This window comes from Tupaia chinensis, unplaced genomic scaffold (assembly GCF_000334495.1).
Source record: "Tupaia chinensis unplaced genomic scaffold, TupChi_1.0 Scaffold000146_1, whole genome shotgun sequence".
Taxonomy (NCBI): Eukaryota; Metazoa; Chordata; class Mammalia; order Scandentia; family Tupaiidae; genus Tupaia; species Tupaia belangeri.
The window spans coordinates 13,520,605-13,542,349 of NW_006159616.1; the positions used below are offsets into that span (position 1 = coordinate 13,520,605).

At 41.5% G+C, this 21,745-nt stretch overlaps 1 protein-coding gene across 2 annotated transcripts in view; it reads right to left on the bottom strand.

Moving 5' to 3' along the window:
* Nucleotides 1-21,745, bottom strand: part of UBE4B (ubiquitination factor E4B) — a 174,417-nt gene that overhangs the window by 36,171 nt on the left and 116,501 nt on the right. For both annotated transcript variants that reach the window (XM_027770642.1, XM_027770643.1), the window contains 9 exons: nt 18,659-18,742; nt 16,299-16,355; nt 14,884-15,000; nt 14,688-14,786; nt 14,185-14,298; nt 12,072-12,270; nt 11,421-11,559; nt 2,431-2,530; nt 502-629 (listed from right to left, as the gene is read on the bottom strand). In XM_027770642.1, coding sequence (XP_027626443.1) covers nt 502-629; nt 2,431-2,530; nt 11,421-11,559; nt 12,072-12,270; nt 14,185-14,298; nt 14,688-14,786; nt 14,884-15,000; nt 16,299-16,355; nt 18,659-18,742 — 1,037 coding nt within the window. The remainder of the gene's footprint in view (nt 1-501; nt 630-2,430; nt 2,531-11,420; nt 11,560-12,071; nt 12,271-14,184; nt 14,299-14,687; nt 14,787-14,883; nt 15,001-16,298; nt 16,356-18,658; nt 18,743-21,745) is intronic.

Consider the following 21,745-nt stretch of genomic DNA (forward strand, 5'->3'; position numbering starts at 1 on the left):
CAATGCTGTCTGGACCAGCAGATGGTGTAATGGTTATGTCACTGGACTCCCACATAGTCAACTGCAGTTCAAGTCCCAGACTTGGTAGTTAAAAACTCACACTGGACACATGTGCATGTGTGCCCAAAATTCCAAGAGGAGAATGGAGGAGAAGGGACTGCGGTGTGGTCTTCCCCATTGGGGGATGATGTCTTGCTTTTTATCTCTGTGCCTCTCCAGCAAGTGTACACACCCTATAGCAAAAATTTCTCCAAAAAAAGAAACAAAAACAAAAACAAAAACAAACTCTGTCAAAGTTAAAATAACAGGTCTGGCATTCACCTATTACTGTAACAAATTACGGAGATTACACCTAGTAACAGTCTATATAAATATAACCTGGAAACTGAGAAGTGAATTACTGACAAAGTAGGGGTTTGGGTTATAATTATGGATGTTGGAGAACAACAGAGCCCACTCCGCATAGACAGTGGCGACGTGGTCAGGTCGGAGCACACTCACTCGGGATACGCAGGGTCCAGGACGCGGAGCAGCAGCTGGATGAGGAGGCCATAGAAATTCAGACACCTTCTCAGGAAGCTCTCGTCAAGTAAACCGGCGTCAGCACAGGCCTTGCACCGTACCAGTTTCTGTGGAAGGAGGTGCCCCCACCCACGGATTAGTCACAGCAAAGTTCCTGCAGCGTAGCTGGGTCAGGTGATGGGAAATCTGGATTCCAGAGCTTCTAGAGATTTCTCCTTAACTAGCTATAGGATGCTGGCTATGTCTTAAGACCTTTATTTCTCCCAAGATAAACAGTATGCCATGCAAACCTTTGAATACCAAGTCTCACATAGTGCACAAAAAGGTTATTACTGGGAACCAGCAGTTAGCATAATGGCTATGTCGCTGGACTCCCAGGTAGTCAACCGCGGTTCGCGTCCCGGACCCGGTGGCTTAAAACTCACGCCAGGCACGTGTGCGTGCGTGCCCAAGATCCCGAGAGAATGGAGGAGAAGGGATTGCGGCGTGACCATCCCCCCTGGGGGGTGATTTCTCGCTTTCTGTCTCTAATGTCTCTCTCTGTCTGTCTGGCGAGCGCACGCGCCCTACCCTATAGTAAAAATCTCTCAAAAAAAAAAAAAAGTTATTACTACAACATTTCAATAACTTGACTGGGAGAAGGAGTCAACAGGGGAGGCACTCTCTGTATCAGGATGGTCGGTAGGGAAAAACCAGACAGATTTGTGTGTGAATTCCAGCCTCACAAGCCATGATTGCACAAAATACTTGTCCACTGAGAAAATATCTACCTTGGGGGGTTGTGAGAATTAAACACACACTAATATACAAATTCACACACACTAATATACAAAATCGTTTATAGATCTCTTAAAACACATCTGTGGAATGCTTCAGGGACTACAGACCCCTGGTAAGAACCCCTAGTTTATTTTTCAACTTAACAAGGTCTAGTCTATTAGTAAATAAGACTGAAGTCTTAACTTGTGTCAAAAATCAAAACCAGGTAGAAGTTACACACACGATCCTATTAATCAACAGAAAGCATGACCAGCTCACATCCAGCTTTACAATTTAAGCATAAGAAAAATACAGACACCTGCTCTCTATGCTATCCTTGTACAAGTTCAGCCAACATTTGCTTTCAGCTGCTTCAACAGTAGCCATAGTTCCATCTACAGTTAGCTTCTACCTGACAATCATTCTCATTAAAAGCGGGAATAATGGGCCAGCTCTACAGCACAGCGGTAATGTGCTACTCAAGAGAAACCAGATCCCACACAGTGACCATAGATTGATCCCCAAACTGGTCAGAAACACACCAGGCACATGTGCAAGGGGCCAGGATAAAACAGGCCTGAGGACTGGAGGAAAGGGACTGTGGCATGGCCAGACCCCGCAGAGGGTGCATCTCCCTCTGGCGCCCGCGCTAACATGAGTGCATGCCCACACACACGTACTCTCTCATGAAAAAAGAAAAAAAATGTTCTTACAGAAAAGAGAATGAGAGACAAAGGACAGAGATCTCTCCACTATCAGAGATCCACCTTGTCAAACATAATGCAAATACATGACATACTGGCCTATGCGTGTGCATGTACCGGTGTGGATAGCCGGGGTGGTGGCAGCCCTGGGGGAGCTTGCCCAAGGTATGGAAAGGATGATATTAAACCGACAAGGATAAAACCCATTAAGAATTCATATTGTCACTGCATACGCGTATGCACATTCTGTCCTGAGGTTTAAATAATTACACATAGATACGTGCAAGGGATCAACAGTTTTTAGATGTACTATTTTATCTTGAGGGAAGCGAATAATAAAAAAAAAAAATAAGGACATGAAAACTGCTCACTTAAGTCACACAGTCTAGTGGGAAAATTACTATTATGAATCTGGTCTATAATTATTCCAATTAACTATACAAACCTTAAGTTGAGTTTTACAGCGCTTCAGCATTTCGCGATGTCTAGTTGCCAGTGGGGAATCTTTCCATTGGCTTTCATTATTTTTCAAATCTTCCACAGTTCTGAAATGAAAGACTAACAGTCAAGTGAAAGAAAACACCTGAATCCATCTTATTTATTCATTTTGACCATTTAACTGACTCTCAAACGTTTTTTCAGAGTTTTGTTTTGCTATAGGGCATGAACCTTCGCCTATAAGAAGCAGAGAGAGCGGGAAAGTGAGCACTCACCCTCTAGAGGGATGGCTACTGCATGATCCCTTTTCTTCCATTCTCCTGTTGGGATTCTGGGCATGCACACACACGCGCCTGGCATGATTTTCAAGTCACAGGCTCTGGGATTCAAACTGCAGAGCTGGCCATGTGGGATCCAATGCCTTAGCCTCCACATCAACTGCTGGCACCAGGATTTAGCATCTTTAAAACCAAATTATATCTTGGGGCCAGCAAGTGGCATGGTAGTTAAAGGCGCTGGACTCCCACATGGCCGACCATGGTTCAAGTCTCGGACCTGGTGGCTTGCTTGCTCCCTTCCTCTCTCTCTCTGTCTCTCTCGGATCAAACTGGAAAATAATAATGATAATAATAATAAATAAAGTTAAATAAAAATAATTCCTTAAAAAAATGATATCTTATAACCAGTGGCAAGTTATGGTTCAACTGACAGCATTTTTTTTTCTTCTTTTTTTAGGTTTTTGTCATAGAGCTTGTGTGCTCTCCAGAGAGAACAAGTGAGTGAGAGAGAACGGAAGACCTTGAGAGAAAAGGTGAGAAATCATCCCCCAAGGGGAAGGCCGTGCCAAAATCCCTTCTCCTCTGTCCTGGGATTTTGGGCACGCATGTACAAGTACTAAGCGTGATTTTCAAGCCACCTGGTCCAAGAAAAATTAATGGTTAACTTTAGAGTTGATGACATAAAGTAATCTTTTTTGGAAGGAAGAATATTGTTTCCTTATTTCCCTGAGAGGAAAAAAAAAAAACTAGTGAAAATTCAAGGCTAATATGCCTAACGTCATTTCCTTTTCTCCTGATTGCTGTTCCTCCTGCTTTGCTCTCTCTGAGATGGTATCTGGGGTTTGCTCCTTGACTTCTGTCAGGTATCTGCTCAGTTATCATCTGTCAGTGAGGCGAGGTCTTCACTGATCACTAATATACTAGATGTATTTTCTTAAATTGTTGCCAGAGTGTATATGTGCTTGCTAGAAAAGACAAGAAAGAAAGAAAGTGAGAAAGCGACCCCCATGAGGAGTAGCGAAATGGTACTCCATTCACCTCCTTTTTTTTCTTTTGGGATTTTGGACATGGATGCCTATGTGCTTGGCTGTTTTGCAAGCCACCTGGCTGGCCATGTGGAATCCAGTCACCTGAGCCACCAAGCCACCCAAAGCTAAATATTGTAAAGGCTGGATCACTTGGTACTATTCTAACCCCTATCTATCATGACACTGTATGGTAAACTAGAAGTTGTTAAATCTCAAAAACTACATTTCCCAAACTCTCTTGCAGCCAGCATTTCTGCAAGACCTAGCTTCTACCAAGAGATGGACCCTCACTGAAAGCAACAGTGAATGTGGTGAAGCAGCTGTCACATGAGTCTTCTGGAAGCACAGTGGTGGAGGGTTTCTGGCTGAAGCTGTGACAGAGACTCTACTGTTAGGATGACCCATGAAGCAGCTTCCTTGTCTGCCCAGGTTCCAAGCAGAGTTCTGTGAGTTCCCTTTTGCAGCCATTCTTTCCTTTTTCTTTTTTAAGTTTTTCCCTTAGGTTGAGTGTGCATTCACCAAAGAGAGAGATAGTGAGAGAGAAAGTAAGAAATCACCCCTCAGTGGGGATGGCCACACCACAATCCTTTCTCCACCATTCTCCTCCTGGGATCTTGGGCATGCATGCACACGTGCCAGGTGTATTTTTTAAGCCACCAGGTCTGGGACTTGAACTACACCCAGCCATGTGGGAGTCCAGTGATGTAAATAGCAAGCCAGTTGCTAGCCCTTTGCAGCCATTCTAATGATTCAATAAAGCAAATATTGGGTTGTTGGAAAAGTCATGACACATTTCTTCATAGAAAAACATAGAAAAATATGTCATGACTTTTCCAATGATCCAATAGTACCCTGTAATAATCCCCTTTCTGTTATCCCAGATAAACTGGATTCTTTAGTCTGTAAGTGAAATAAGAGTGTGACAGACAAAACAATGCCCCCCCCCCATTCTAACCCCTAGATGGAACCCGTAAATATCTGACCTTACATGGCAAACGGGACTTCGCAGATTAAGAGAATGGACCTTGAGATGGGGACATTATCCTGGATTGTCTGAGTGGCCCAATGTCATCATGAAGGTCCTTCTACAGGAAGAGGGAGGCAGATCTGAGAAGATGTTACAATGGCATCAGAGGTGTGTGTATGAGAGAGAGAGGTCTAAGATACTACGCTCTACCCCCAGAAACAGAGGAAGGGGCCATGAGCCAAAAAATACAGGCAGCTTCTAGAAGCTAGAAAAGGAAAAGAAAGAGATCCCTCCCACTTAGAACCTCCAGAAGAAATACAATCTTGATGTGAGGACTTCCAACCTCCAGAAATGTAAGCTAATGATTAGTGTTATTTTGAGTCACTAAGATGGCGGTAATGTATTGCAGTAGCAAAAGGAAACTGATGTAATGGCCTATGTGATTACTGGTACCAGGAGAGGTTCCAGGTAACAGGACCTCACAAAAAAGGGGCATCACGCTCTCTGCCTGGACTGGTTTGACAGTGGTGAAGATCTGTTAAGTCAGTGTTTGAGGGTGGAACACTGACAGTGTAAGCCTCTGAGCGCAAAAGGCAGCTCCATAATGATGACTGTGACTTGCTGGAATGAAGACAGAGTGGCTACCTCTAATTGAAGTGGAGACTCTACAGGAAGAAAATGACAAGCTTGATTTAAATTCTCACCTGAAGGAAAAGTAATGAGCCTGGGAGTTTAAAGACTACTGTAGAGGAAGAGAGTCTGGTCCTATAAATGACATGCTGTAACACAGGTTAAACTAACTTTACTGGGCCTTTTATCAGAAACCCAGGGCAAACACTGGGACCCCAGGATTCAAAGGGAGGAATCTGGAGAATTCGATGGATCCAAGTACGCAGATCCTGAAGCCCTCTCAAGCAGCTCCCACAGCAGTACTGTTTAAGGGCATGCCTTGCCAGTCTCCTGAGGTTCCACCCCATTATCCGTCATTCTTTCTAGAGCCACAATAAGATTCAGATCAAGCACTGTCCTTAAGAACCAATTAAAAAGTCACATGCTGGAGAAAGACATGACAACAAAAAGGCAAGATTTGGTAATCTGTTATATCAGTTTTCTATTCTCTACAGCAAGTTACCACAAACTTACTGCCCCAGTTATTGTCTTAGCATTCTGGAGACTGGAAGTCTAAAATGGGTTATCAAGGATGGTTCCTTCTGGAGGCTCTAGGGGAGAATAGGCTTCCTTATCTTTTCCAACTTCCAGAGGTTACCTACAGCCCTTGGCGTGTAACCCCAAATCACTCTGACCTCTGCTTCCATCATCACATTCCTTTTCTCACTCGGACCCTCATGACTTTCTCTTTATATAGAGACCTTGGTGTTGACAATGGATCCAACGAGGTAGTCCAGGATCATCTCCCCATCTCTTAACTTCATTCACATCTGCAAAGTCCCTCTTACTATGTTAAGGTTACACATGTCACTATGTTAAGGTTCTAGGGACTAGGATGTAGATGTCTTCAGCACATCACGATTCTAACTCCCATATCTGTACTGCCAGTATGTGGGGGTATGTATGGGTTACATGTGGACACAGATTTTAAGGATACTTGTCAACAAGAAATGAAAATGCTAACATACTTCTATTAGAGCTGACTGCATTGACATGACTGTAGCTACCAAAGACTGCACTCAATATTACCCTGAATTGTGGGGAAGGGTTCTCACTATGTGGCCAATTAGTTGACTGAACCTGGGAACTGACAGTGACCATGCTGAATGAAGCTGAGTTGCCAAGTATTCCTTGATATAATTTGAAGGAAGGAATTGAAAAGTTATAGAGTCTGAACATTAACATAGATTCACCATGTGGAACTTGTGTGGATAATCCCCCTTCCTTCCTAAGTATATAAAGTATATGCTCATATACACACACACCATGTCCTAGATGGCATTTCGGATATGACAGCATTACCAAGTACACAGCTGAGGAAAAAGCTCAACAGTGCCTGCTCACGCTAAGCTGGGAGAAGTAAAAGTGGCAGCTGGTGCCACAGAAATGAACCCTCCAAAGTCAGTGGGAACGATGGGATCTTAGGGTGGCAATCCATTCTAAGATGAAGAAAGAGATAAATCCAGTTTTTTCCTTGCTTTCTTTTTCTTTTCAGTTTTTGCCATAGGGCATGGACATGGGCCTATGGCAAAAAGGGATAAGGACAGGGAAAGTGAGAAATCCTCCCCCCCCGCCACCCCCCGAGGTGATGACCACACCACAATTCCTTCCCCTCCATTCTCCTCTCAGGATTTTGTGCACACATGCACATGGGCCCAGCACATTTTTCAGGACACTGGGTCTGAGACTCGAACTGCACAGAGAGCCATATGGGATCTAGCTGCCTTAACAACCATGCCAGTAGCTAGCCTAATTTTGAACTTTTTAATGACTCTCTCAATGACTGATATTAAAAGTTGATAAAAATCAGCAAAGATGAAAAAAAAACTTTAATGAAAGATTAATCAACTTGACCTAAATGACACATATGAAACACTGCAATAATACCAAAAGTACATTCTTTTCAGGTTATCAAGAACATTTACTAATAAAAATATCAGGCTATGAAGCAAGTCTCAACAAACAAAAAAAAAACACAAATCATGGGACCAGCAGATGGTGTAATGGTTATATATCACTGGACTCCCACACAGTTGACCATGGTTTGAGTCCCAGACTCAGCAGCTTAAAACTAACACTGGGCACATGTGTATACTTACCCAAAATCCCGAGAAAAGAATGGAGAAGGGACTGCAGCATGGCCGTCCCCCTGGGGGGATGACTGCTCACTTTCTGTCTCTCTCTGTCTCTCTGGCAAACATACACGTCCTATAGCAAAAATCTCTTCAAAAAAACCCCAAACGACACAAATCTAATGACACATAATATATTCTCTGACAACAACGGAATTTAGCTAGAGATTAACAACAAAAGATAAATAGACAAATACTCCAAGAGTTTGGGATTTAAATATATTTTAAAAAATAACTTGAAGGTCATATAATAAAAAAATAAAATAAAAACAAAAACAAAAACAAAAAAACCTAGGAATATTTTTAAGTAAAAATAAGTTAGGACCTACCAAAAATGAGGGAGGCAGCTAAAGCTATGCTTACAAGGAAATGAAACAGTCTTAAATGCATATAGAGGACAGGGTTGAAGATGAGTGGTTTAAGTATCCATCTCAAGAAGCAAGAAAAAAAAAAAAAAAAATTAAAACAAACAAAGAAAAACTAATGTTCTTTATTGAGATGCTAAATATGGTCATATTCTTGATTTGATCATCATACAATGCATACATGCTTTGAAAAACCACACTGTACCCACAAAGATATATAACAATTAAATGTAAATAAGAAATAATAAAATATGTGGGCAGCAAAGTGATGAGGTGATTGGGGCTCTGGACCCCCACACGGTCGACCATAGTTTGAGTCCTGGACCTTGCAGCTTACTTTCTTTCTTACCCTTTGTGTGTGTGAGTGTGTGTGCATGCGCGCACATGTATCTGTCTCTCTCTGGTGATTAAATGTGTCCTATAACAAATTTTAAAATAATAATAAACAAAATTAAATAATTATTAAAAATTAATAAAGAAGTGAAAGAAAAAGCTGTAAAAAAGCAGAACTAAATAAAGATCCTACAAACATTAAAATGGTTACAAGAGCATACTATGAATAACTTCATGTCTAAATATTTTGAAATTTTAGCTATCAAGGAAAAACTATCATAAGAAAAAAAATCTAAATACGCCCTCTACCACCAATGGAGCACTATGACACCATAGTCCATTCTCCATTTTTCCATCTTGTGGGATCTGGGTCACACAAACACATGTTCTGTTGTGTTTTTCCAAGCCACTGGGGCCAAGATTCTGATCACAGTTGGCCATGTGGACCCATCTCCCTTAATTACTAGACTACAGAGCCATCCCAGTTCTGTAACTAAATATTAACTGAATAAAACCCATAATGAAAACCTTCCCACACAGAAAACTCTAAGCCCCGACAGCTTCATCATTGGATTTTTCCAGGCATTTAAAAAGAAATAACATAATTATTACATAATAAACCTTTCCAAAAATTATTTTTCTTACTTCAATCTGCCAGAGGGCATGTGTGCTGCCAGAGAGTGACACAGAGAGAAAGAGAAAAAGTGAAGGCAGAGAGATGAAAAACATCTCCCCCTCCCCTACAAGGGACATGGTCATGCCACAATCCTGTCTCCTCCATTTCTCCCTCTTTTTAGAATTTTGGGCGCATAAGCACAACCACCTGGCATGTTTTTTGAGTTGTTAGGTCTGGGACTTGAACCATGGAGTCAGTTACGTGGAATACAGCTTACACAGCCACCAGGAGAAAGGGAATAGACCTAACCTTGTGGCCCAGGTAAAGTGCAACATTGTGAAGTTGGAAGTCACGTGGGAACCCCAGGTTTAGATCATGGGTCCATCTAAACATACCAGATACAACCGTGATCCTGGCTAGCTGGAAGGCTGTGAGATGGTGATGTGATGAGAACTGGTTGAGGGTAGGTACCTCTCTCCCTCTCTGTCTCTCTTGAAATAGTAAACTTAAAAAAAAGGGAGGGGGAAGGACAACCCAGTTCATTCTACGAAATAAGCACAACTTTGATACCAAAATCTGAAAAGTATATAACAAGAAATGAAAATTACAAACATATGGTTGTGTTGCTGGACTCCCACAGTCAACTGTGGTTCAAATATTAGACCTAGTGGCTTAAACTCACGCTGGGTGCGAGTGCGTACATGCCCAAAATCCTGAGAGGAGAATGGAGGAGAGGGACTGTGGCATGGCCATTTCCCCAGAGGAGTGATTTTTCACTGTCTTTCTCTATCTCTGGCAAGCGCATGTACCCTATGGTAAAAAAATCTCTCTCTCTAAGGGGAAAAACAAAACGAGACAAAACAAAATATGAAAGTTGGGTTTACTTCAGGAATGAAAGATTGGTTTAGTATCAGAAAATCAGCTGATGTAATTCAAACACATTAACAGAATAAAGAGGGGGAAAAATCCAATCCCCTTAATAGATATAAGAAAAGCATTTGGGATCAGCAGTAGGCATAATGGCTATGTCGCTGGACTCCCATGCAGTCAACTATGGTTTGAGTCCCAGACCTGGTGGCTTAAACTCACGCCGGGTACATGTATAAGCATGCCTAAGATCCCAAGAGGAGAATGGAAGAGAAGGGATTGTGGTGTGGCCAACTCCCTTGAGGGGTGATTCCTTGATTTCTGTCTCTCTCTGTCTTTCTGGCAGGTACACGCGCCCTATAGCAAAAACCTCTCAGAAAAAAGATATAGACAAAAAAAAAAAAGAAGGGACCAGCAGTTAGTGCAATGGCTATGTCGCTGGACTCCCACGTAGTTGACTGTGGTTTGCGTCCCAGACACAGGGGCTTAAAACTCATGCCGGGCACGTGTGCGTATGTGCCCAAGATCCCGAGAGGAGAATGGAGAAGGGACTATGGCGTGGCCATCCCCCCTGGGGGGTGAGATTTCTCACTTTCTGTCTCTCTGTCTGTCTGGCAAGCACATGTGCACTATAGCAAAAACCTCTCCAAAAAAAAACAGAAGGCATTTAATGAAACTCAACTCCTATTAAAAATAAAAAAAACTTTAAACAAACTAGAAATAAAAGGGAATTTCCTTAATCTGGCAACAGAGGATATACAAAAAGCTTTTCCCCAATTAACTGGAATATGACAGAAATTTCAAGGTTATCTCTACTTAACATTGTACTAGAAATGATAGCCAATGCACTAAGGCATGGAAAAAATATATATAAGAAAGGAAAAAAACTGTTGTCATTATTATGTTTAAAAAGAAAGTCTTAAAGCATCTTGAGAGTAAATATTATAATTAATGGGTGATCTTAGCATGGTAGATACAGTTATAGATATGACACATTTTTCTCTCTTAGCCAGTGACATAGGACCAGAGGTAAAAGTGGCTTCTCTACTATGAGGGGACTTCAACTTCAAAAAGTTTGTGGAAAATGAAATTAAAGTACAGATTTATTTTGCTGGGGGAAAAAATCAATGCAAATTTCTCCACAATACGCATTTCTATGAAGTTTCTGAAGACCTTCTGTACTATTCCAGATGACCTGTTAAGAAAATGTTGACTCCATATTCCTGTGACTTTCATCTGGAGGTGCAGGTACATGGAGAGGACAAACTTAGATTAGGAAACACAATGGTGCTAATGACCTGTAAATGGAGGCTGCTCAATGGCCATTCTGGACTCCTTATGCCATGGGACAACAGGCAAAAAAGGGAATTACAGGTTGGAGAGAGTAAATGACCTTGATTACAGGGAAAGCCATGGTTACTGTCTCATAGATCAGAAAGAGAAGGGCATGTCTAGAACCCATGTACATGCTGGAATGACATGTACGCGGGAAAACATTAATGGAAGTCTGTAGTAACCACACACAGAGAGGAATACCAAAAGTCAGAAGTCTCAAAATCAAGGTTTGGATCACCTCACCAGATAAAGAACACTCAATAGTTGAGGAAAATGGATGTGGCAGCAGAGGCAGGAAGGAGCCTGTAACATATGCACCATCCCCCACAATCAAATATTGGAACTGCTTGTTCTTGGGAACAAGTGGTGACTCAGGAAATCCCAGGACATGGCATCACGGCACATACCTATTGAGCTCTCGGATGGCCCGGAGTCTGCGGATATAGCGACGGCAACTAGGCAGAATAGAGAGGTGGTGAGCGTGCAGGGTGAGAAAGAAGCATTCCGTGGGGAATTTCGGCTCAGAAAATGGAGGCTGATCTCCATCTAGGAAAAATAACATAATTCCCTAAATAAAACTTATCAAAAGTCTAAATCAGGACAAAGCTAAACTCAGAAGACAAAATTAAACTTGAATTTTCTAAAAGTTTGAGATTTTTCTTCAATTACCAGGAGTATAGGTGCTCACCAGAGACAGAGGGAGACAGAGAAAGCAGCCCCCCACAATGGGGTGTGGTCACGCTGCAATGCATTCTCTTCCACTTCTCCTCTCGAGGTTTTGGACACACGTGCACACGTGCTCACAGTGTTTCTCAAGCTGCTGGAACTGGAACCATGTGAGATCCAGCTGCCTTAACCACCATATCACCAGCTGGCCTGATATACATTTTTTTGGAGGGGAGACTAACTCAAGTAAGAATTTTTTACTGTATTAATTTTTATTACGTATCTCTAGCTCATAAATTAATTTTATAGCAAGGATGTAACCATTTGTTGGAATCACGGGTGTCTGGACAAAAGAGCAGTGTTTTAAGGACCTAAATGAAGAAGCTACTCACAGAGTTCCGTCAGCCATTCGTTCACATCCTCCATTGTTGCGTTCACTCGTGTTTCATCATTTGGAAGAGTAATCCGACATCGTGGGTGGAATATATATGTGGGATCAACCGTTTCTAGCTTGATTTTTGTACTTAGCTGTTGTAGTACCCAAAGGAAATTCAGCATAAATCCATCTGTAGATACCAATCTATCATCTGTCTGTGAAATATAAAAGAAAGTATTTAAGTGATATGAACAGAAATTCTAGTACAACTTTACATGAAAGCAGACTAAATAGTCAAACATGACCATACCCTGAAGTCAATGAGAGGATGTACACAGCAACCTGACTCATTTTTTTTTAGAGAGAGATTTTTGCTATAGGGTGCATGTGTTCACTGGAGAAAACAGAGAGAAAATAAGAAATCACACCCCATGGGTGTTGGTCATGCTGCAATCGCTTCTCCTTCATTCTCTTCTCGGGATTTTGGGTGCATGCACACATGTTCACGGCATGAGTTACAAGCTGCTAGGTCCAGGAATCGAACCATGGTCAGCCATGTGGGAACCCAGTGTCTTAACCACTATGCCACCTGCTGGCCCCACGACTGTCATTTGTTTTTTTAGCAGGTGGTCATTGTTAAACGTCAATTATATGTAAAGCACTTTATACATTCTCCCACTGAATCTTCACCATAACTCTTAGAGGTCAGTAACGTTGGTATTCATATTTTACAGAGGAAAGTAAAGCTCAGAATTTAAATTATTTGCTCAAGAGCCTCAAAATAAGTGAAAACATATTGATAATGTTGCTCTTTCTTCTTTATTTTCCCTCAAGGACATCAGGTCGCCTAGCTGCAATTGCTACCACTGTGCATTAGCACAGTCCTGTATTAATACAACAATTACAAGAATGGCAGTTATTGTCAGTTGAGTGGTCACTACGTATTAGGCACAATTCTAACAACTTTATATATAATAAATCTACAAATTAGGCACTATTATTATAACTTTAAAATTGCTAGGGATAAGTGGGCAGGTAGCAAAACACGTGGTAGTTAAGGTGTTGGATCCCACATCGCTGACTTCATGGTCTAGTCCCAGACCCAGCAACTTGCAAATGCTGGGCGCCTGTTCATGAATGGAGAAAATCCCAAGAAGAGAACTATCCCCTCTGGGGGATGATTTCTCACTTTCCCTCTTTCTCTGTCTCTCTTCACTCTTTCTCTCTCTCTGGCGAGCACACATGCCCATACCAAATCCTAAAAGAAAAAAAAAAAAACACCAGAGGGCATGTGTGCTCCCAGAGAAACGAGAGAGAAAGACTCCCCAGCCCCAATGCAGCAGCACACGTTTCCCTCCATTCCTCCTGTCAGGATTTTGGGCATGCATCCAGTATAGGTTTTTCTCCAAGCTATGGAGGCTAGGTTTCAGATTGCCACTGTCCATGTAGGATCCAGCGCCCATAACCCCTGCGCTACATGGCCCACCCACATTACAGCCTCTTGTTATTCCACCTAGGAGATGAGGAAAGTGAGGCAGAGACGTGACTGACTATGTTCTCACTTTTAGTAAGTGATGGGACCACGAGGGTTGTGCTTTCTCTCTCTAGTCTCTCGGTAAAGGTGTCAGATAATTTGTTATTTATCAACGATCTCTGCAGGGTGCCCTTCTAACTTCTCTACTCTGGCAAAGCAGCCCCAGCCATGAGCCCTTTCCCCAGGACTGATGCTCTCCTGTGTGACCTTGCGCATGCCTAGAAGCTCTCTGTTCAGTCTTGCAGTGGCTGGTTCTTCTTCTCAGTCATGTCTCTGATCAAAAGTTACCTCCTCAGAGACCTTCCCTGCTATCCAATCAAAAATCACCCCATGTCTTCCTTCTGGGGCCTCTACAGTTAAACCGTTTACTTTGCTTTATTTTCTTCATAGATTCCGTTAGTCTGAAATAGGCTACAAGCCCAACATGGGCCAATACACTTGCTCGTTTATCCTGAAGAACACGGTCTCCACCAAAGCAGGACGCTTCTTCAATGCTGTATGACCAACTCCTAGAACAATGCCTGGTAGGCACTGAAGAAATCTAGGTTAGAGGAATGAATTTAATGAATAAAAATTGTCTCTTTAGCAAGCCTACCTGCATCTGTGCTTTCTTCATATTGGCATTGACAACAGCTGCCATGTAACCCAGAGCAGCTTCACGGGTTTCACCATTTAACAAAATACTATGCAGAATCTTGAAAAGCTCTTGCTGAAATTTATTAAAAAAAGAAAAAATATTACAACTTTATTTTTAACATATTTCTTTTTCATTCCAAAAATAGCTAGGCACTTCTCACTTTCTCTCCTCTCCCCCTCTGCTCATTTCAGTAGAGCCTGACTACCAAGAGGAATCTAAGAAATGTCCACATTCAATTCAGTCAAGACTATTAGCACGAAGGCAGAATATGGAGTGGGGGAGGTAAGTCGTCAAGAGTTTTCATAAAATAGCCTTTGTTATTTCTTTTCCATGATTGAAAATACGTTTGTTACCCAAACCTATCATTTTTTTTTGCTTTTAAGGTCAGAATAGAAGCTATCTATAGCTTATCTTTTATTGATCCTTTGGATTTTTGGTTTTCTGATTTTCTGGACACCTACCCGTCCCAGCTCCAAGTAATGCTGCAGTGACTGGCTCACCACACGAGTGTTTTCCAGGGTAATGGCAGGCCCTGAGAAATACTTTTCAACCACTTTAACCTGGAAGGAGAAGGAACAGACTCAATGAACAGACAGTGCACATTTGGGAAGCAATGTGAACAAAGAGCAGCAAAGTGCACGTGGCCACTATACTTACATCATCTTCTGCAAAGACTGAGAAGCTAAAGAAGGCCCCCAAGTAAGACAGTCTTTGCAGCTCCCGCCCAGAGCCAGGGCTTAAGGATTTCGGCAACCACAACGGTAAAGAAGCAATCTAGGTATAAAATGGGAGAGACCGATCAAGCTATGAAATAGGCAAGTAAGGTAAAAATGTAATGAACAGGTCTTTAGCCTGACGCTTTCCATCCCCAAACACAAGGCACACAAAGATGGCAGGAGCCCTGCTGCTAGTGTTTCATCTCAGACAGAGGACACCCAAGTCCTCTGTACAAGACCGTCTTTGAATTTTTTTGTTTCAAGATACTCTTCAATGGAGTTCAAATGAACTCTACTTTTTTTTCTATTTTACTAGAGGGTGTGTGTGCTTGCCAGAGAGACACAGAGATGAGAAGAAGGGAGAGGGAGAAAGCACGAGGCATGAGGCATGGTCACGCCCCAATTGTTTCTCCATCTTTCCATCCTGTCAGGATTTTGGTCATATATGTACATGTGTTTGGTGTGTTTTTCAAGCCACCCGTCTGGGTCTCAAACTGTGTGGCTGGCCAGAGAGAATCTGCATCCATTTACCAAGCCATGCCTGGCCCACATTCTCTTTTTTATAAAATGATGTGTGGGGGGGGGGTCAGCAAATGGCATAGCAGTTACGTCACTGGACTCCCGCATTGCCGACCATGGTTCAAGTCCTGTACCCGGTGGCTTCAAACTCACACCAGGTGCATGTGTGTGCATGTCCAAGGTCCTGGAAGGAAAATGGAGAAGAAGGGATTGTAACATGGCCATGCCCTTTGGAGGGTGATTTCTTGCTTTCTGTCTCTCTGGTGAGCACATGTGCCCTATAACAAAAATCTCTCCAACCAGCCAACCAATAAATAAAGTGTGTGTGTGTGTGTGTGTGTGTGTGTGTGTGTGTGTGGTGTTTTTTGAGACAGGTTCTCACTGTCTCTCAATCCACCTGCCTTAGTCTCGTGCATAGTAGAGACCACAGGCATGTGCCACCATGTCCAGCTCTTCAGGACGAGCCAAGGATTGAACCCAGTCCCCCTATAAGGCCTTGGCCTGCTGAGCAAAAGCATCCAGTACTTGCTACTGCAGCTGGGCCCAGATGAACTATTCTTACACAACCCAAGAATTCAAATCAATCTTTCCCATAGGGATTACTAGTCTCATTGTATAACACTTATGCCTCAACAAAAATCAGAGACGAAAGTAAACAACTTGATCACACGAAATAATGTGTATAACAGCAATTTAACTGTTGAGAGCCTTCCAGACATGTTTCTCCCATCTATACTTAAATGTCCTTCAGGAGAAGTTTCTAAGATAATATTACTAAGGGATGCCTTCAGAGTTCCTTCCACTGAGAATGCACAAGCCCATCAGGGAGACGCTTACCAAATTACACATAGGATGTGTCTTCCCAAACTTGGTTTCACAGAGCTCACCTAATGCCTAGAAGTAAGATCAGAAAGAGTTGCTTACATGTATTTCATATAAAACGGCATTTCCTCTAAAATGATAACAGTTTTACCACTTTTCCTAGTTAACACTCGTGTATTACAAAACATTTTTAAAAAAGAAATATAAGATAAAACTAAAAAAATCACTCAAACTTTACCCTCAGAGATAATTTCTTCTGATATTTTGATTAACATACTTTTGTGTATATACACATGGAAACAAATGTGTACCTTTTTCTGTGCCAAAAAGATTCGTTTCATAAACTTGAGATAGTCTTGCTAGTGATAAACAGGACTATAATTACAATTTAATAAATACCAAACTCAGAATCCATTTAAAAACATGACTTGGTTTCAAGATAACATGGTATTTTTGAGAACTCCAACACTTTCCTTTGGAGTGCCAATCATTCTCATATTAGAGAATTATGCAAAAATTTTAAGTGCATAAACATAAACAAAGTCAGGGTAATCCAGTCAAACATGGTGCTGTACAGCGAACTTCACTTTCTCTGTGACTTAGACACGGCTATAAAAGTTGTCCGACCACCTAAAGGCAGGCACTGACGAATCTTTGCGACATCTCGGGCTCAGAGCACTGCTCGGAAGTAAAAGCTCTCACTGCCTAGAGTGCAGGAGTTCACATCAGGGTCACAGGGGACGTCCCAATGCCATGCCAGGTCCCCAGTGAATTAAGTTCCAATACCTGGGGCAGGGAAAGACCCGCAGGTGATTTCAAGGAATACTCACTGACCTAGAGAATAATCATGACTATTTCTGATTTTAGCTCCAACAGTCGCTCCCTTCCTGTCTCTCATTACGGCGCTTTCTCTCACAGCACCCACATTATACAAGCATTCAATAATGGCACAAAATAAAATCATTGTCTACCACAATGGAGGCCTTTGTCTTTTGACCAAGCAGGACATTTTGTTATCTAACACTAAAAGCTCCTCCCTGAAAAATCAAGCTAATTCAAACCACGACCAAAAAGCCAATAATTCCATGACGGAATATTTACATAATATAGTGATAATTAGTGGTCACCAAAACATCCTATCGCTGAACCCAAACAATCAGATTATTCTGCTTCCTTTCATCTGCCAGAGACAGAACAATGCAGAGGACTAACAGAATCTTCTTAGAAACCTGGATGACATGGACAGTGGAGTCCCTGGTATAAAGCCATTCCAAATCATTTTTAAACATAAAGATTCCTGTTTCACCTTCTAGTTTCATGGCATTTGCTTTAACGTTCAGCCTATTGATTTGATGATAATAGTTTTTGATGTTTTAAACAGATAATGCACCCTTTGTGTACGCTCGGCTTTAGCATTTATCACAGTACAATTCCCTGACTCTTCGGTTGTAGTTTTGAGATATGCAGTAGATAATCAGCACCTGTTCCCGGTGCCTATCACAGAATGGACCTCGGTAAGTTATGAATTAATGGTATCACGGAATCAAATCAGCAGCATGAGTAAAAGGAATAAGCTAAAAGATCAATTTAAATATGGCCTCAATTTACACGAGATTGGATTGAGACTTAAGGTAAACGAATGCTACGTGTTGATGCTTTTGCCTTCATACTTTTAGAATGAAAAATATCTAAGCATACGCCAAAATGCTTTTCTATCAAAATTTCAAAGAAGCAAATTCAGAACAGAAAAGAGGCTCTTATTTTCATCTTGGTTCCACTATTTTTGTAACAGTCAAGTCCTCCCAGGACTAGCCAAAGGCTCTGTCCATAATTTATGCTTGCTCTGACTGCCTTACATGCTAAGCAGGTCTGTGTTTCCCAAGTAAAACCTGCAGATGACGTGTGCTACCTGAGGAAACAGGGAAGATGAACAAGAGAATTATTCTGAGGTTTTCTGTACAAATCAATACATAAAGAGCAAATGGTATTTTTATTTTCCTAGTATAACTCTGTCTTTTATGAACATTGTCATAGACTTTTTCTAATAACAAAAATTCATCCCAAATAGGGTCTGCTCATTGCTAGGAGAATCAGAAGCACATACCAGCAATTCTCCTTTTGCCTTAGCTACACACAGTGTGGTGAGGCCACTGACTCCTGCCTAGAGCTAGGAGGTGCAACGTGTACCAGGCTGCTAACTGTCTTCACTGATGGCTCTCACTGCACACGAGCACTCTGCGAGGATAACACAATGGTCTCATGTTTTACATTTGAAAACAAGACTGATCATGGACCTGAAAGAAAAGTGTATGTTAAAATAATCTGAAAGAAAAACATCTATGGAATGAGTTGAAGGAAAAAGAACAAAGTTTTACCATGAGGGGATATTTGAAGTAGTCACTATCGAGGGAGCACTCTTTGGCAGCAAGAGCCAGGCCTTGTAAAATGGGGATAAAGATCTATAAAGGAAAAAAAAAAAATCAGAAATGTAAGGTTAAGAAAATTTAAGAATGGAAAGCATGTCAGATAAGGTGCTAATCTGCACGTCCAGACATTTCTACTCACTCCTTCCCCAAGTATAAGCTTTTTTACAAGTAAAGGACAGAGAAAGACAGTTTACTAATATCTGACACTAAATGCATAAGGAGTAAAATTAGAGTAGAATTCAGAGTGTTTATCCATCCTTTCACAAAGCTAACCATAAAGTAATGCAGCTGAAACCTCTCGGAATAAGAGGATTTCAGTGAACCGTAACACTCTGGGCACAAACTGAGTACCGCAACGGAAATCCACAAAGGTAGAGCCTGCTAACGGACGCTGCAGGGTCCTTGCTCGAATCAACTACGTTTTGCACATTCCAGCAACTAAAATGGTTTTGTTTGTCAAATCAATAGTACGTGAACAAATTAGACTAAATGTTGCAATATTTTTTCAACTTTATCAATATTTTTTTCAAGTCTTATTTATTTTGAGGGAATAAGAGACCAATAATAGGGGACCAGCAGTTGGCATAACGGCTGTGTCACTGAACTCCCATGTAGGTAGTCGACTGCGGTTCAAGTCCCCGACCTGGTGGCTTGAACTCACGCTGGGCATGTGTGTGTGTGCATGCCCAAGATCCCCAGAGGAGAATCGAGGAGAAGGGATTGAGGCATGGCCATCCCCTGGGGGGGTGATTTCTCGCTTTCTGTCTCTCTGTCTCTCTCTTTCTGGCAAGTGTACACGCCTTATAGCAAAAACCTCTCAAAAAAAACCAAGAGAGACCAATAATAGATACTGCTATTACAGTAAAGTTAACTAAGAGATAAGATATAGACGGCAAATGTTAAAACTGAAAAAAAAAAGGTGTTTTCATTAGAATGCCTTACATCCATATAGAGTATAACTAATATTATGCAATAACCTGATCTTAGAGCTTAAGGAAACTCAAATTTGGGGGCCAGCTCGCAGTGTGGTGGCTAGGGTGTTGTACTCCTACACAGCCAACCACAGGGTCCTGGATCTGGTGGTATGCTTTCTCACTTTCTCTTTCTCTCTCTCCCTCTCTGTCTCTCCTGGTCAAATTAGAAAATAATAATTAAATTAATTCTCAGAAAAAGAGTATTCAAATTTACTTTCACAAGTTTACTATTAATATTGGATAGCATTATGCAAGTTTTGCTTAGCACAATTCACCTTCACATTTCACAATCTGCTCACTGATCAACATCTGGGAAGTTGTTTGGGATTCAAAGCTAAGAACATTAAATAGAGAATGTAGCAAACAAGAGCTGATAATCTGAATGCCAACAAGTTGTAAAGGAAGTATATTATGAAACCTCTTGAAAACCTGAAAAATATCTATTCCTATGAGTTTAATCCCTCATCATTTAAAGGTCATAAAACAAAAAAGGTGCCCAGATTACAATGTATCTGTGGAGTGTTTTGAGATACCAACAGAGCTCTGGAAAAAACTATTCCAGTTTTGTAACTCAACCAATAAGGGTAATGTGCTTTCATAAACTAGTTCAAAACAGAGATGGAGCTCAGGAGTGGGGGTGAAAAACGCCAAAACTGCACTCAAGAAGAAAAGACAAACAAGTTTTCGAAACAACAAAAAATAGATTTCAGGGCCAGCAGATGGTGTAGTGGTTAAAGCTTTGGATTCCAGTTCAAGTCCTGGATAAGGCAGCTTGAAACTCATGCTGGGCATGTGTGCATGCATGCCCAAAACCCTGAGAGGAGCATGGAGGAGACGGACTGTGGCATGGCCAACCCCCCCGGGGGATGATTTCTTGCTCTCTGTGTCTGTGTCTCCAGTGAGGAGGTTTTTGACCTATAGCAAAACCCTCAAAAAAGAAAAAGAAAGAAAAATCAGATTTTATCATTTTCCAGTCAGTCGGAAAAGCTCTAAATTTTTTTTTTCAGAAATACTTTAAGTAAAACAGCTTTCTTCCTTCTAGAAGTCACCCTCTTGTGCAAGTAGGGCTTAATAAATAATGAAGAGATGAAACTTTAATAATTGCATTTTCCAGAACTTTTCATTTATCAGTGAACACCTCTTAAATAGTAAAAGTAGAAATCTTAGCCAAATATTTAATAATTCACATTTGCCACACCTTTAACCAAAAAGGTAAAATGTCATTTTTCTGTTCAGTAGTTCCATTTCACTCATCATTTCTCTCTAGATAAAATGCATGGTAACACATAAGGAAGACTGCATGTGTTCAAGACTGAGCAGCTGAAAAGGCATCAGAATTCTGTGATTAAATATAAACATGTCCCGGGGCTGGCAGGAGGCATGGTGGTTAAGAGCACTGGCCAACTGCGGTTTGAGTCCTAGACAAGGCGGCTTACATTCTCACTTTCCCTCTCTCTCTCACTCTGTCCCTCTCTGGTCAAAAATAAATAAATAAACAGATAAATGAATGCCCTTCTTTATAAAAACAAACAGTTCCCAAACAAACAAAGAAAGAAAAAGGGGAGGGGTCCAGGAGGTGGCATGGTGGTTAAGGCACTGGACTCCCACATCGCTGGCTCTGGTTTGAGTTAGAGACCTGGTGGTTTGCTTTCTCACTTTCTCTCTCTCTCTCTCTCTGTCTCATATCTCTCTTTCTGGTGTGCAAATTTAAAATAATAATAAATTAAATTAAACATTCTTTAATGAATAAACAAACAAGTCAGGGCCAGCAGGTAATATAGTGGTTAAGGTACTGGACTCTTACATGGCTGACCATGGTGTGAGTCCGGGATCTGGTGGCTTGAAAATCATGCTGGTCGGGTGTGCATGTGTGCCCAAACTCCTGAAAGAGGAAGAATTTTGGTGCAGCTATCTGCCCTGGGGAGTGAGTTCTCAAGTTCCCTCTCTGTCTCTCCAGTGAGCTCACACGCCCTATGGCAAATACCTTAAAAGAAAAAAAGAAAAAAAAAGAACCAAAACCAAGGTCATGTTCATAACCTTTGCATAAGTTTGTTTATAAATA